This window comes from Catharus ustulatus, chromosome 22 (assembly GCF_009819885.2).
Source record: "Catharus ustulatus isolate bCatUst1 chromosome 22, bCatUst1.pri.v2, whole genome shotgun sequence".
NCBI classification, from domain to species: domain Eukaryota; kingdom Metazoa; phylum Chordata; class Aves; order Passeriformes; family Turdidae; genus Catharus; species Catharus ustulatus.
In genome coordinates, this window is record NC_046242.1 from 9,855,492 (window position 1) to 9,871,204 (window position 15,713).

Here is a 15,713-nt window from a genome sequence, read left to right on the forward strand (position 1 = left end):
GTCCTCTTTGCTTTCTGGTCCCCAAGGGAAAACTGCAGTGCAAGTGTGACTGTCCTGACACTGGTGGCACTGCCCAGGATGTGTGGGGATCTCTTCCACAGCACAGGAGGCTGAGGGAGGCCCTTGGGGACACCACACACCTGGGTGTGCATGATCTGCCTCGGGGGCTTCTTCTCATTGAACACCTCACTCTAAAAAAATGGCCCCAGACATTTCTCTGTGGTTAAAAATGGGATCCTGTGAAGTGCTGTACTGGCTGAGACCCTCTGGATATCCCTGGTCCTTCCAGATCAGCCATGGAGCTGGGGCTTGGCTCAAAGCACAGTGATCAGTGCTCAGGTGTCCCCTGTCACTTGGTGTGGTCATTCCAGAGGGAGGAAACCCCCCTGCCATGGCAGGTTCTCTAATTTCCTTTCTCTAATTTCCTAAGAAATCAGACTCTGTCTGCAAACACTAATCCTCAGCTAAGTCACCTTGGGTAAGTTTTTTCCTGTGTTTGACATCTAGATAAGGAGTGAGGTGTGTTTTCTCCTGAGTTCTCTGGGAGCCCCAAGCACAATGGGACTGAGACCCTATTGTACTGTGTACCCTGTTGTACCAAGTGTTCCACAAAAGGATCAAGGACAGTCCTACTCCAGGTAGTTGAAACTCCCAGTCCTATATTTAGCTGCCTCTCAGGAGTGCTTTGAGCATTGATTATGTTTTTAAAGCACTTAGTGCCTATCATCAGAAGCTCTCTATAGAAACACAGAGTTAAAGTCACAGATCTGGGACCTCTTAGGAACTGCTCCCATTGCTGAGCAGTGTAACCATTCACAGATGTGCATGGATGGTGCAGAGTGAGCTCCAGGCTCACTCCTTGAGGCAAAGCAGTTCAGCTCATGCTCTCCTTGAGCACTTGAGTGGTTTCAGCGAGCTGGGGTTGGTAGCAGAGTCCTTGAGAGCACACAAAGCTCCTCCTCCCCCACACAGAGACTGAGTCACACTGGGACAACCCCAGGTTTTTGTCCAAGAGGTGTCTGTTGTGCTCCTGTGCTCATTCCAACAATGCATCCATTACATAAAGCTCCCCAGATCCATGGCTGCTGTGTTTGTCAGGAGAATGCAGATGTGTGCAGGAATAAAGGCATTGCAGTGGAGAATATTTCTCTCTGATGACCAAATTAGCTCCTTTATTCCTGGCTTTGGCTGTGTCACCCCTATGGCCCATTGGCAGAGCACAAACAGATGGAAGGAGTTTGAAGAGCTCAAGCACTCTCTGGGGTGCTCTGTGTGTCTGACAGCACACCCCAAAACCAGCAGGAAACGGGCTTGGGCACTGAGCGAGGACAGTATCTGAGCACAGAAATTAAATGCACCAAGCAAACCTCTGCCAAATGGACTTTCTTGACCTTAAAAAGGAATTAGTGAGTTCACAGCTCAGTAAAATGCAGTTAGTTGGGATCAGGCTTGTACATACTTGCTAAGGATACACTTGTAAACCCAGAGTTTGTCTCTCTGCAGCCATTTTCACATCATAATCACATCCTTTTTGTGGGAAAGCCAGTTCTGGGCAATGTCATCCCTTCTCTAATCTGTCAGTCTTTACAGATTGAGCACATTGGAGGTAGCCCAGCTAGAGATTACTTGGATCAAGGGGCCCCTTTGGAATTTGGAAGGTTCTGAGGTCCCCTGTGCAGTGTGCTGCTTCTCTGGGTACAGTCCCACAGACCCTTTTTGTCCACAGGTGCCCAGCCTGTCCCAGGGACCCAGAACTCTGCTTGGGCCCTGGGCTACAAACACCACCCACGTGTTCCTCCCTTCCCCAGGCCTCAGGAGTGGGAAACAGGGAGGCCTCTGTAAGGTTTTATAGCCTGGCAGGTGTTTTGGTGACCACCTGCAGTTTCTGCCTCCCCCAGGGCTCTGTGAGGAGGTGCCCTGTGCACGGGGCTCACACAGTTGTGTAACCTCCCACAAACCCAAAAACTCAGCCAAAACCTGAGCAGCCACTTTTGTACTGATGATGTCTGCTCTTACACTGGGGTATTTCTTCATTTCTTATCTTGCCAAATGGCAGCGATTTCCCCCTTTCCAACAGGCCAATCTATACAGAGAGGAAATGTTTTCAGAAGGAAAACAGGATCCCGCATTAGAGGAAACCACAAACACTAACAGCTTGCTATAGAGACATGATCTGGAAATAACAGATTCCTTGTGAAAATAAAAATGCTAAATATTATTTATAACCTTTGAATGGGGTTCAAAAACTGTTCGTTTGTGTTTTTGTGAGTTCTGTTTTTTTCCTGCTTCCATACTTGTTCCTGTGGTTCTGCTCCTCTTGCTGGAGTAATCCCATCACACTGCAGGTGCTGCTCCAGTCACAGCTTCTCTGGGACAAGATGGATTTAAGAAATCCTTATTTTCACACCTTTGCTGTGTGGTTTTGGGCTGGCACTGATGTTTGACATCTCTGTGCTCCAGCAATAGCTCTGCCTGGAGGCAAAGTGGTTGTGATGGAGGTGGGAACGGACTGTGTTACCCAAAGAACTGAAATTTTGCACCGCAGGATAAAAACAGCAATGAAAACTCAACAAAAGGTTTGCCTGAGCCTGGAGTGGTGGTGGGAGTGACTACCTGGGATGAGCAGTTTGCAGTTTGGCCTCAGAAATCACTGGCTGAGCACAAATGTGAGGGCTGATGTTTTGCTGCTGAGGATGAAAGAGTTTGGGAATTTCTTAAAATGCCTGTACTACAGACATTTCCAGACTCTTCCATCCTCAGCAGGAAAATGGTTTGCGTTGAAAAGGATATGTGAAGATCATCTTGTTCCAATGGTCACTCAAAGCCTCATCCAGCCTGCCCTTGAAGACTCCCAGTAATGGGATAGATGTGATTTTTCTGAGCAAAGAGCTGCTCCTGCTATGGTCCCTGAGCAGCCTGGCACGTAGGAGTGTGTCCTGCCAGAGCGATGTCCTGGCAGCTCAGAGAGGAGAACAAGATAAGTTCTCTCTTGCTTGAATTGCAGCCTGTCTCCTAAAAATAAAGCTGCAGGTAATTGTTTAATTCATCACCCAAATGGGCCCTTGGCTGAGCAGTGTAAATATGCAAGGTTGTTTTGCCCTTGGCCTTGCTCCCCTGAGCTCCTGTGTCCTGAGCTGTCCCACAGGCACTGAGCCAGGCAGTGTTTGGGAGCAGTGAGGGGCTTCAGCAAAGCCCACCAAGTGCAGGGCTGGCACTGGCTGTGTGGACAATCAGTACCCCATTGGGAGCATGGAGCAGGGACCTTGTCTGTCTTGGGAATGGTGACAGGCCCTAAAATGATCTTTGAAGTTACTGGAAAGTGTCAGAGCTGTAACACCAGGTCCTGCTGTGGGTTATGCTCTATGGCCTTGGTAGTTGTAATGCAGACTGCTGTCATGACACTTCATCAGGCTTTGGCTGTCAGTGTGTTCCCTCCCAGCAGATGCATGGCTGGGCAAAGCTTCCAGTGTGGCTCTTCCCCCAGGCTGCTGTCAAGGTGAGGAGAGGCTCATCCATCCTCCTCTCATGGGGCAGCAGCAGCCACATGGCCAGAGCCCCTCTGCTCTGGAGCTCAGCGGGTGACTCCAGGCTCGTGGCTGGGCTGGAGCAGCCAGCCCTGCTCCCCTGGCAGGGGGACATGGCCCAGCAGGCCTGGAGGGAGCCTGGGAGCATTTCTGAGCATTTTGTCTGCAGAGTGATGGTGGTGGGGATGAAGGTCCTGGAATTAAAGTGAGCCCAGGCTGCTGATGGCAGTGCCTCACCAAGGGGTGTTTCAGCCATGCAGATGTGGTTGTGGTGCCTTGGATGAAACTGCTGTGCTGTGCTGTGCTGTGCTGTGCTGTGCTGTGCTGTGCTGTGCTGTGCTGGGGGACATGCTCTGCTCTGCTGGGCATCTTCTCTCCCTGCCTGAATCTCCTCACTGGTACCTGGCTGTGCTGGGGAGGCCCTGGCTCAGAGCAGCTGTAGCTGCCCCTGGATCCCTGGCAGTGCCCAGGGCTTGGAGTACCCTGGGACAGTGGAAGTTGTCCCTGCCCATGGCAGGGGTGGGGATGAGATGAATTTTAATGTACCTTCCAAACTAAACCAGTCTGGAATTCTATGCTGGGTGCTCTTCACAGTCCCCTCCCCTCTCTGAGGGTCTCCTGTGCTTTCTCACTGCTGCCTGGCTGTGCTGGTGCTTTGTGGAGGTCTGTGCCACTGGAACAGAGCAGCTCATGCAAACACTTTGCTGTGTGTTGTGCCTGAATCCCAGGAATATTGGATCCTTGAAAGCAGCCCTTAGGCAGAGCTTACTAAATCCAGTTCTCTGGAGTTCTCTGAAGTTCTCTGACATCCTGAACACAGGTGTGCTGTAACTGGAGTCAGCTCTCTCTCTAAATGATCTTAGTGATGGTTCTTACCCTGATTTTCCTTTTTGTTACACACTGTGATCTACTCCTTTTTACCTCTTTTTCTTCCCTTTTCTCCAGTATTTCCAGAATGTGACAGTCCTCGATGTTAGTCAGAGGTGTAAATCTGTATTTGTGTCATAACATGCAGGTGAGATTTCTGCAACAAACTCTTTTCTTTACCTTTGCTGCAAATCCCCTTCATCCTTTCCTGCTCCTGGATGTCAGGCTGTTATCCAGGATTCCCAGGCAGCTGCTGGTGCTGTGAATGAGAACAAACGTGAAGGGCAGTGTGTAACTGGTGATTTTGGGACAAACCTGTAACAGCTGTAAGGGATTGGCTTTTTGAGTGGAATTTTCCCTCTGAGAGGAGCAGTCCAGCAGCAGAAGAGCTCCTGGGGTGGGGATGGCTGTACCTACAGGGAAAGGCATTGCTCTCATTGTTAAATTGCCAGGAGTGCTTCACATGTGTCCAGGTTTTCCCTGGGATCTGAATCACCTTCAGTTCTTGTCTTTTGTGTCTGAACAAGGTCTCTGTGCCTGAGACTCCCCTGACAGCAGTGCCTGTTTTCCCTGCTGAGCTGCAAAGAGCTTTTTTATCCCATGGATTTCTGCTCTGCACCAGCTCTGCTGCCAAGTTCTGCCTTTCTCAACAAGTTATTTTATCAATGTGAGCAGAGTGGTAAGTGCCACTATTTTTGGACTTGTAGGGAGGACAGAGCGATGTCCAGGTTCTTTCACCAGTCCCAGGTGTTAGAAACAAATAAATCGTTCCTCAGAACGAAACAGCCTTGGCCTGGGGAAGGATTTCTGTTGTTTTGTGCCAGGGGCAAACTTGGATTGGGGAATTATCATCTGGAAGCAGAACTTGGTAGTGTAATGGGCTAAATAGGCTTTGACATTGTCTTGATGACTGTGTGCTGATCCTGCCTCTGTGTGCTGATCCTGTGGGTGCTGATCCTGCCTCTGGCTCTGAAAGTCATTTCCCTGTTTCCATTTCTATATTGATAAGAAAACTTCATTTTTGAATCCCTGTGTGTATGGATATGTAAATGTAGATTTGTGTTTAAACATTTCAAATGAGACTTCAGACCTGTGCAGTGACTGTGCTCCCTTCTCCATCCTTTCTTTCCAAGGAGTGCAAGCTGGAAAGAAAACTGGACATTGTCTGACTGTTCCCATGATGGGAGCAACAGTAAGCACAGCTGGGCTTAAAACATTCTTCTACAGGTCATCATCTAATCTAAGCTTAAATCAGAGAATCCCAGAGTGGTTGTGTCAGAAGAGACCTTAAAGCTCATCTCATTCCCCCTGCCATGGCCAGGGACACCTTCCACCAGACCAGGGTGCTCCAAGGCCCATCCAGCCTGGGATTAAAAACATTATTTTATTAAATAGATTTAAAAATGAGCTGTGCCCATCCTGGTTTTGATTCTTGCCTGTCTGGGCTGAAAGAAAATATGTTCAATTCCCTTACCCCTACCTGCCACAATTGTTTAAGTGAAATCTTAATGCTCTATTGGACAAATTCATTTCAGCCAGAATTATTCACATAATTTTTCATAGGCAGGAGCTTTTTCAGAGATGCAATATGTTGGAGTACAGGTGAAATATGCTCTATTTTCAGTTTGTATCTGCTAAAATCTCTGCTTGCCAAGCCTGGGCCCATTCATCTGCTGCTTTGTCTGAGTTCCCATTTGTCATTCAGTGTGAAGGCAGAGGGTGGGAGTTTTTGTGACCCCCCAGTTCTGAAAGTCACCATGCTCATGGTAATCTCTGCAGTAAACCAACACTTCATTTGCATGGTGAAGGACAGCAGGCACTCTGTGCATTCCTGCACTGGGGGAGATGTCCTGATATGCTAAAATCCAGCTCCTGGAAAAGGACTGTCCAATGGAGGGGAAGCCCTGACCCTTTAGCTGCAGCATCTGATTTGGGGGATAAACTTTTGATAAATGGTCAGCCCTGGGAGAAATAAATTTAGCATGTACAATGAATAGAATTGTATAGAGTTCAGGGGAACACTGTTTTTTCACTGGGCTCTAATATTTAAGCTCATTTTTAAACTTTAAATATTTTGTTTCTCCCAGGAGAAAGCAAACTCATATTCTGATCCATTTACAGCTACTTTTAGTTCCCCTGCAGGAGTATGAGAATGCTTTGGGGGGGCAGTGACAGCAAAGGGAGCTGACAGGGCCAGTTGTGTTTGGATCCCTGCACAGTTCCCACAGCACTGTGGCAGCACAGGGCTCCCCCTCACACAAGGGTAACCTACAGCCAGAGGAATGGGGGTTATTTACCCTGATAATAACAGGCCTGAGCAAGTCTGGCTAAAACTGTGTAAAAACTGCTGCAAGGAGAGAAAATCCCATGCCCCAGGTTCCACCAGGGCTGTAGAGGAAAACTGGTGCGTGTTCTTCTGCCAATGCCCCTTATTGTTAATGAACCTCCCTTTAACAGTCTGTGTTGGCAGTGATCAGCAGGACAGCACTAAAAACTTCAGCAGTTCCCATCATTTCCAGCATTCCTGGGACATGCTGCCCTGTGTAGCAGTTGTGGTTTCTCACACAACGCCCTGAGAGCCTCTGTGCTGTGTCCCCTCCCTGACTCCCCTGCAGGTCACACACTCCCACTTTGGGCCATTCACATCCTCAGTTTGGCTTTCTCTCTGTTCAGAGATTCCTTGTTGGCCTTCAGCTCTCTGACTTAGGCCATGAGAGCTCCCTGTGAGAGCTCTTGGGGCTGAAAAATCCACTGTTCTTCACTGAGTAAGAGCTGTGCTTTGCAGAGACATCTCCTTTAATTTCACTTTATGGTTCCCATGTTTTCCAGCACCATTTCAGTGTTACTTATTCCTTCTGGAGAAAAGGGGTTCAAGTTCCTCTTCCCTGTTGGAAAGTGGCTTCCACCCTGAGCTCTGTGTGTTCTGTACCTCATGCTGCAGGAGATACAGATATGGAAAAATGCAGCTAAAAAATTTGCTTTTCCAGAAATTTTTCTTGTATTAGAATCCCAGAATGGTTTAGGTTGGAAGGGACTTTGAATATCATCTTATCCCACCCCTGCCGTGGCAGGGACACCTTCCACTGTCCCAGGCTGCTCCAAGCCCTGTCCAGCCTGGCCTTGGGCTCTGCCAGGGATCCAGGGGCAGCCACAGCTGCTCTGGGCACCCTGTGACAGGGCCTGCCACACTCACAGGAACAATTCCTGCCCAATATCCCATCCATCCCTGCCCTCTGGCAGTGGAAGCCATTCCCTGTGTCCTGTTCCTCCATCCCTTGTCCCCAGTCCCTCTCCAGCCCCCTGTAACCCCTCAGGCATTGCCAGGTTGATGTTTTTCCTCCTCACCCCCAGTGTTAAGCTCAGCACCCCTTTCTCAGAAATGTTTTTTTCATTTCAGGGCTCTTCCTTCTTCCCCCGCCCCCCATCACAAATCTCCTCAGCTGAGTGTTGTATGGGAGGGTTAATTTTTTTCCTTCATCCAAGCTGACATGGAGCAATAAGCTTTCCCCCCCTCCAGCTCCCAATGAGACTTTGGAAATGAAGGCTGCGAGTCACATTTGATTGTATTTTACTGAAGGTTTTCTCTGGCCTAGAAAACTCCTGCCTCCTCCTGAAATACACTCAGCTTAAGAAGAGACTAATATATTTACTCTAACTGTGCTCTGTCTAGGAATAATTTTGCTGTAGAGATTAAATTTTTATATCATCTTGAAGAAAACCAACTCCTGCCAGTCCCCAGGGATCCCCTGTCTGGCTGCTCCAGCAGGAGAGGCTCAGATCTTGGCAGCTCCAAGTGGTGTCTTGCTTTTTCTTTTCCCTTCTGTTTCTGCAGTACAATAGCAATATATTCCATTTGTTCCAAAGTTCAGAATTTTTAGGGGGTTCTGAAAAAAATTCCTGTTTTAGCCTTGGGTGAGTGTGGCTTTGGGATGAGTGAAGCCTGTGGCTGCTCAGAGCTCTGCTCTGCACCTCATCTCCATGCAGCCCATTCCCATCTCCTGAGCTTGCAGAATTCCCTAGGGGCTGAATTCACTCCAAAGATGAAGATTTTTTGTGGGGATTATTGCTGTTTATCACTACAGGTAGGCTGGAGCAGGCACCAGGAGAGACTTTCTGGCAGAAGTTCAGCACTTCTGCTTTGTGCCTGCCTGGAATGATAAAGGGTTTGCTCTGTGACTTGGGAACAGTCCTGACTGCTTTCAGCCCTCTTCTTTGAGGAAACAAGCTGGTGACACCATGCTCTTGCCCTTTTTTGCTCATGCTCTGTGTGTCACTTCTGGCCCTTGCAGGCCAATTCCAAGCAGGTTCCATGGAACCCCAGAATATCCTGAGCAGCCACATGGGCTGGGCTCAGGGTAATTCCTGAAGCCACAGCAAAGGTACCTCAAGTTCACAGAAAGATGCCCAAAAATGTGGTGAATAATTGCCAATGAATGGATTCACTGGATGAGGATGTGCTGTCACCATTTGTTTTCAGTTCTGCTGCTCCTGAGACACCTTTTCAGCCAGCTGGAAACAAATTCCTTCCTCTTCTCTTTGGACATGAATTATCTTCCTTGCCAAAAGTTCTTGACTCTTGCTTTGAGTGCCATGCACCAAAGTGACATTGCTGAACCCTCCTGACTGCCTGGGCTGGAGAGGAAATGTTGAACCAGCCCAGAGACAGACAGGGGATCCTGCCTGGCACATCCCATCTGGGAATGTTCATCTCCATGACTCCCTGCTCCTGCTGCTCTCCTGCAAGGCAGGATGGTGGGCTCATGGTGGTGCCCTGCCCAACACAAATGGAGCCATTGGATTGATTTCTTTGGTTAAATTATGTTGGTTTATCAGCATTTACCAACTCAAAATAGTAGAAAGAAAGAATATGCAGAAATAAACTGAGTGAGCAGAGAGAAATGTGTGCTGGGATCTGTCCCCAGGCTGCAGTGGCCTCAGTGGTTGGGATGTTTTGAGTACTCAGGGAGATTCCTCACCTTGAATTCCAGGTCCTTCACTGAGGTGCTGTGCTTGGGAGCACAATTCCCTTACCTGAGCCAGGGATAAGAACCTCTGGAAGCTAGCTGGGGTCTTGTGGGGGATGGATTGACCTTGGAGGGGTCATCCTTCCCTGCTGGCTTCAAGTGTGGAGCTCCAGGACGGGCACTGCCTTGGTGGCTGAGTTAATTATCTGTTACTAGCTGTTGTGATTTTTAAAACTTGCTTCTACCAGAGCCAGGTGCTGGGATTTCCATGGCTCCCACATCCCACTGAGTGTCCTCTCTCCATGGAGCCCCTCAGAAAGTCCCCACTTCCCTCTGTACATGTGTATGGCTTCAAAGCACAAAAAGCAAAAGCACTGGGGCAGGGAGAAATGTGTTCAAATGAATCAAGAAAAGCAAAATTAAACTTTAAAAGCAAACTGGGAGATGCTGAGGGTTTTAGAGTGGAACAACTTGGGGCTGGGAATTTCAGAGAGTGACCTGCTGAGCTTCTGCAGGCCACAGAGTGCCACCTTTGCCAGGCTTCCTGGGTGACCCACCCTGGCTCCTGCTCAGCCTGGAGCTGGGAAAGGCAGCCTGGATGTGTGATCCCAGCCTGGGCTCCTGGCAGCTCATCTGTTATTGTCCTCAGATAAAATCTCCTCAAGCTGGTGTGGTCAGAGGGGCTCTGATGGAGCAGGGAAGGATGTTGCAAGCTTCCTTGTCAGAAGGAATAACAACAACAACAGTAATAGTAATAATAATAATGATAATAATAATAATAATAATGATAATAATAATAATAATAATAATAATCCTTCAAACTGTGCTTCCAACTGGTATTTACATTCCCAGTTTGTTTTTTCCTGTCTCTCAATGCTACTTTTTGAGGAAAAATATATTTAAATCTGTGGAGAGGCAGGAATGTTTTGTCCAGGACAGTGGAAGTCAGTAGGTTGGGAGCTGGGCCCACCTCAAGGTTATTATCCCTTCAGAAGCTTCAGAGGTGACAAAATCTGTCCTGTTCTCAATCAGGGCTCTGCCACTGAAGCAGTGGAAATATACCTTGGTGTCTTGCATTATAAAAAACCAAACAGACAAAAAAGCAAACCAAAATCCATCATTATTATTTTTATGTTTCTGACCAAAAGAGAGTGAATTCTGCTAATGAAAAATATTCAAATTCCAGGTGCTCTGTCTAATAAATAATAACATGAGCATGGACTTGGCTTCCCACAGCCACCACCAAATCATCCATGGAGCTCTTTATATGCAGCTCATTTTGAATTTTGCCTATTTCCTTCAGCTATGCAGATATAAATAAATAATTCCCCTTGATAAGGGTCTGGGAACGTTTTACTTTAAAAGATAAGAAAGCTTTGAGGGGAAATTGTTTTTAAATCCTTACCATTTGTATGCTGTTCAGTGTTCACACTGAGCAAAAATTCATTCAGCTGGCACTTAACCAGCCCTGTTTTATTCCTGCTCTGTGTTCAACCTATCATTCTCCTGGGGACATCTAACCTTCCATGTAATTACCTCTCTGAGAGTGGGAAGGAGGCCTGAATAACCTCCCCACCAACTAAATAAATGCACAGATGCTGGGACAGGATATCAGCTGCACACCAGGGGCAGGGCTAGCAGGAGCAGTGTCCCTGAGCCGTGAGGAATTGCAAGGCTTGAGCCATTTCTATTCCAGCATTGGGCCAAAGAAGGAGCATATGAAATGTTTGCAGAAAACCAACCCAAACCGGCCAGGAACCCAAACCAGCCAGGATTGTTGGAGTGGTTTTTTGGGTTTTTTTCTTTAGGAGTTGGAAATAACAGCAATGGGTTTTACCAGGGTTGGGTTTTACTAATGATGGGTTTTAACAGAGATGGGTTTTGCCAGGGCTGGGTTTTACCAGATATTGGTTTTACCAGGGATGGATTTACCAGGGCTGAGTTTTACCAATGATGGGTTTACCAGGGATAGGTTTTACCAGGGATGGATTTTGCCAGGGATGGCCTTTACCAGAGATGGGTTTTACCAGTGATGGGTTTTACCAATGATGGGGTTTACCAATGATGGGGTTTACCAATGATGGGTTTTTGCAGTGATGAGTTTTACCAATGATGGGTTTTACCAGTGATGGGTTTTAGCAGTGATGGGTTTTTGCAGTGATGGATTTTACCAATGATGGGGTTTATCAATGATGGGTTTACCAACAATGTTTTTGTTTTCCCCCCAGGTCTGTCCAAGTCCCTTGGTCTCATTGAGGGCTATGGTGGCCGTGGCAAGGGTGGCCTCCCAGCCACCCTGTCCCCTGAGGAGGAGGAGAAAGCCAAGGGACCCCATGAGAAGTATGGCTACAACTCCTACCTCAGTGAGAAGATTTCCCTGGATCGTTCCATCCCGGATTATCGCCCAACCAAGTACGTGCCAGGGAATGTTTGTGTTCAGTGTCACCCAGAGCCAGGAGTGCTTGTGGCTTTCCCAGTTGGGTTTGGTGCTGTTGGCTCCTCCCTCATTGTTCACAGGGCCCTGCTGAGTGATGAGAAATTGGAGTGGTTGGGCTGGAATGAGCTCATGGAATCACAGGATCATCCAGGCTGGAAAAGCCCTCGGAGGTTATCGAGTCCAACCATTCCCCAGCCCTGCCAAGGCCACCACTGACCTGTGTCCCCATGTGCCACATCCCCAGAGCTGTTAAACCTCCACAGGGATGGGGACACACTGCCCTGGGCAGCTGTGCCAGGGTCTGACCACCCTTCCATGAAGAAATAATTCCTAATATGCAACCTGAACCTCCCATGACACAACTTGAAGCTGTTTCTGCTTGTCCTGTCAGTTGGTACCTGAGAGGAGAAACTGATGCACCTGGCCCCACCCTTGTTCCAGGAGAGAGTGAGAGTTCATGAAGATGATTTATCAGGGGAAAGAAGTGAATTTCTTCCCAGTCTGTCTCTGTTTTCCTAGAGCAGTCCATGATTTTGGGTGGAAGTGATGCCATCAGAAGCTCAGCTCTGCTTTCACTGAGCTTCCGAGCTTTTGGTGTTTAATACCCTGTAAAAGTGTGCAGAGATTCTTCCTCCCTCCCTCCTTGTCAGCTCCTTCACATCCCTGCAGGACCTCCAGGACCCTTGGGCTCCCCTCAGGCTCCTCCCAGCACAGGGATCCTCCAGGGATACTCTGGGATCTCCCACTGGAGATCTAGGTCTTTAAAGTGAGTTTCTACATATACAATATCCTTCCTCTCCTTTTTTTGATTGAGCTTTTAAGGTGCTGATGATGTTTACCTGCCAAGCAGCACAGGAGAACAGCCTTTAAAAGAGGTGACACCTCATTTTGTTCAGAGGATGAGGAAAGACACGCTGCAGGTTTATCTTTGTGAAGGTTAATTTTAGATATGGCTGCCAGAGTGTTCCTCAAAATAGGGAAGTGTCAGTATGTCCAGACCTGGAGTGAAATCCCTGATAAAAAAATGAGCTGAGAGAGGTTTCAGTTGTGAAGGATTCGTGTCCAATGCCTGTGTCATTGAGGCAGTGACAAAGTTGTTGCCTGGCATCTGCAGTGCATTGAAAACTGTGCAGCCAGGGATGCAGATCCGTGTGTCAGGTGCTCCAGATTGTCCACGCTGTGGAGCAGGGACAGCTCTTGTCCCTTCACCCCTCCAGGCACTGCCTGAATTCCAAGCAGCCCCAGGGCTGACAACCACTGACAACAGGAATCCCTGGCTGAGTTTCCAAAGGAATGGAGGCCCAGCTTGCATTTTGCTGCTGCAGCTCTCAGCCATGCTGAATTGCAGGTACAAATTCAGAGGCACCTTTGCCTCTGTGATATGCAAATCCCAGCACAATGCAGGATCCTTGGAGCGAGACCTTCTCCAGCATTTACCTGAGGCTGAGCTGCTGATTTCCATTTCTCATCCACAGCTCTGGCTTCCAGCAGAGCCAGCATTACTTGGTGAGAATTAATTTGAGAAGTAATGTTTCTTTTCAGATTTTGGGGGAAGAAAAGGATTAATTCTGACATTTTCAGGCTTGCGTTGTATTTTTCCTCAGTTCCATTATCCATCATTCCGTGAGAGAGTGGGGGAGAGGACAGGGCACAGCACTGCATTAAAAATGCTTCACTTTGGAGCTGGGCTGAGACTTGGCAGAGAATCTGTGGGTACTGAGTGCCTTTTATCTATTGCAGAACCTCAGAAGTGTGTTTTGTTTATTGGTTTTCTTTTTGTTTTTGAGATCAATTGTCTTGATATTGTAAGAGAACAGTTGATCTGATGTGTAATAGGCTGGAGTTTGCTGGAGAATTTGCAAAGTTTCACCTCTTCCTACCTCTGACTTCAAGTTTCCCTTGCTATTTAGTGCATAAAGTTTTATGGCTGATTTTATGAAGGGTTGAACACAAACCATTTAAGTCAAGTATCCTGGTTTCTGATTAAAATAGATTCAAGTCAAGGGAAATTAGCCTAAATGGCTTTGAAATTGCAGCATTAGTGGGGAAAAAAGTGTTGAAAACCCTCCAGCTGATAAGCATTACAAAGCATGTAGTAGTTTTAAATATAATAGTGAAGCCTGTGTGGTTCAGCTAAAGGCTGCAGAGTGTCTGGAATGCCAATGGACTGGCACTGGTCCTGGCACAGGCTGGCACTCCCCAGCCTTTCCTCTCAGTTTGCCCTGTTTTTAAGGGAAGATTTATGGTCAAGTGTCACTGCCCAGAGTGCTGAGCAATGCTGCATCAGAGCTTGGAGGCTTTTTCCTGCTCCTTTTTTGTGCCTGTGACCAAAGGGAAGTGGAGCAAGGAGAGTTTAGGGGAACTTTGACACATTTTGTGTGCATTTTTGTGTCTCCACGCTCCCTGAACCTCATCACTGAGGGTTCAGGGACACAGATATCCCTGCTCTGAGGGATTCAGGTGCTGTTGGTGAGGGGAAGCCAGCCCAGCTCACAGCTCAGGGCCTCTCAGAGGCAGAGAAGGGAGAGAGTTTCCCTGGGAGGATGGTCCCAGAGGTGCGAGGATGTTGTTCAGGAGAAGGTGAGCTCTTTCCCAGCATCAGGATCTGTGGCAGAATAGCTTGTTTGCCCTGATTTGGGGAATTGTGGTGTCATTTTCTGGTAGTTTGGATTATCATCTTTGCTTTAGTTGAGTGATTTCTTTCTCCTTTCTCCTTTCCTCTTTTCTCCCTTCCCTTCCCTTCCCTTCCCTTCCCTTCCCTTCCCTTCCCTTCCCTTCCCTTCCCTTCCCTTCCCTTCCCTTCCCTTCCCTTCCCTTCCCTTCCCTTCCCTTCCCTTCCCTTCCCTTCCCTTCCCTTCCCTTCCCTTCCCTTCCCTTCCCTTCCCTTCCCTTCCCTTCCCTTCCCTTCCCTTCCCTTCCCTTCCCTTCCCTTCCCTTCCCTTCCCTTCCCTTCCCTCTTTCCCCTCCCCACTTCCTTGTTTACCATTTTCTCTTTTTTTCTTCCCCTCCCCTCATCCTCTTTCCCCTTCCCCTTTCCTGTTCCCTTTTCCCCTTTCCTCTTTTCTCTTTCCCCATTCGGCTTTCCCCTTTCCCATTTCCCCTTTCCCATTCTCCTTTCCCATTCCTCTTTCCTCTCTCCTTTTTCCCCCATTCCCCATTTCCCCATTCCCCATTTCCCCATTTCCCCATTCCCCATTTCCCCATTTCCCCATTTCCCATTCCCCATTTCCCCATCCCTGCTGGGGCTGCTCACCTGGGAGCTGGGAGGTGGAAACTCTCCCCTGTTGTTCCCCACTGGGGCCTGGGGGTTTTCCTGGGCTGATTCCCATAGTGGTGCCAGTGGTGTGGGGTGAGCTGTGTGGGGCTGTCCCTGTCACACCTCAGTGCTGGTCCTGACCCTGATCCTCTGCTGAGCAGGAAAGGTTGTGCTGGGTGTGCACGAGATTTTCCAGTGAATCAGTAACAGGTTCCAGTTGGGATGGCTGGGAAAGCTTTTCCTTGGGCTAAATAAGGCAGGACTGGTGTTTTGGGGTGAGTTATTCCAGAACTTCCTGCCAAACAGTGCCATAATGAGAAGGGCACTGGGAACACATTTCTATCATGCTTGATTGGGTTTTTTGGCTTTAAGATGAGATTCCTGCATGTTCTGGAAAACAATCTCTGCTTCCAGATTGGAAGTACCCAAGGTGCTGCCTGCTGCCTGCAGGACTTCTACACAAATCTCCACAAAAATGAGTTGGAGAGATTTTCTTCAATTTTCTGCAAAAGCCTCTGAAGGACAAGGCTGCAGTGAGAGTTTTATTGTTTATCCATTCTCAGCACTGCCTTCCTGGCAAGGATGGGGCTTTGGGGGATGTGGTGTTCTCTATATCAAAAGTGATGCATATTTACATGGGATCCCAAGGCCTGCAGGCATTACCT

General features: G+C 48.2%; 1 protein-coding gene across 1 annotated transcript in view; it reads left to right on the forward strand.

Moving 5' to 3' along the window:
- The window catches only part of GALNT17 (polypeptide N-acetylgalactosaminyltransferase 17), a 204,963-nt gene that overhangs the window by 43,893 nt on the left and 145,357 nt on the right, over positions 1 to 15,713 (forward strand). Inside the window, exon 2 of the mRNA XM_033078255.1 lies at positions 11,584 to 11,767. Within this exon, the coding sequence (XP_032934146.1) occupies positions 11,584 to 11,767 (184 nt within the window). The remainder of the gene's footprint in view (positions 1 to 11,583; positions 11,768 to 15,713) is intronic.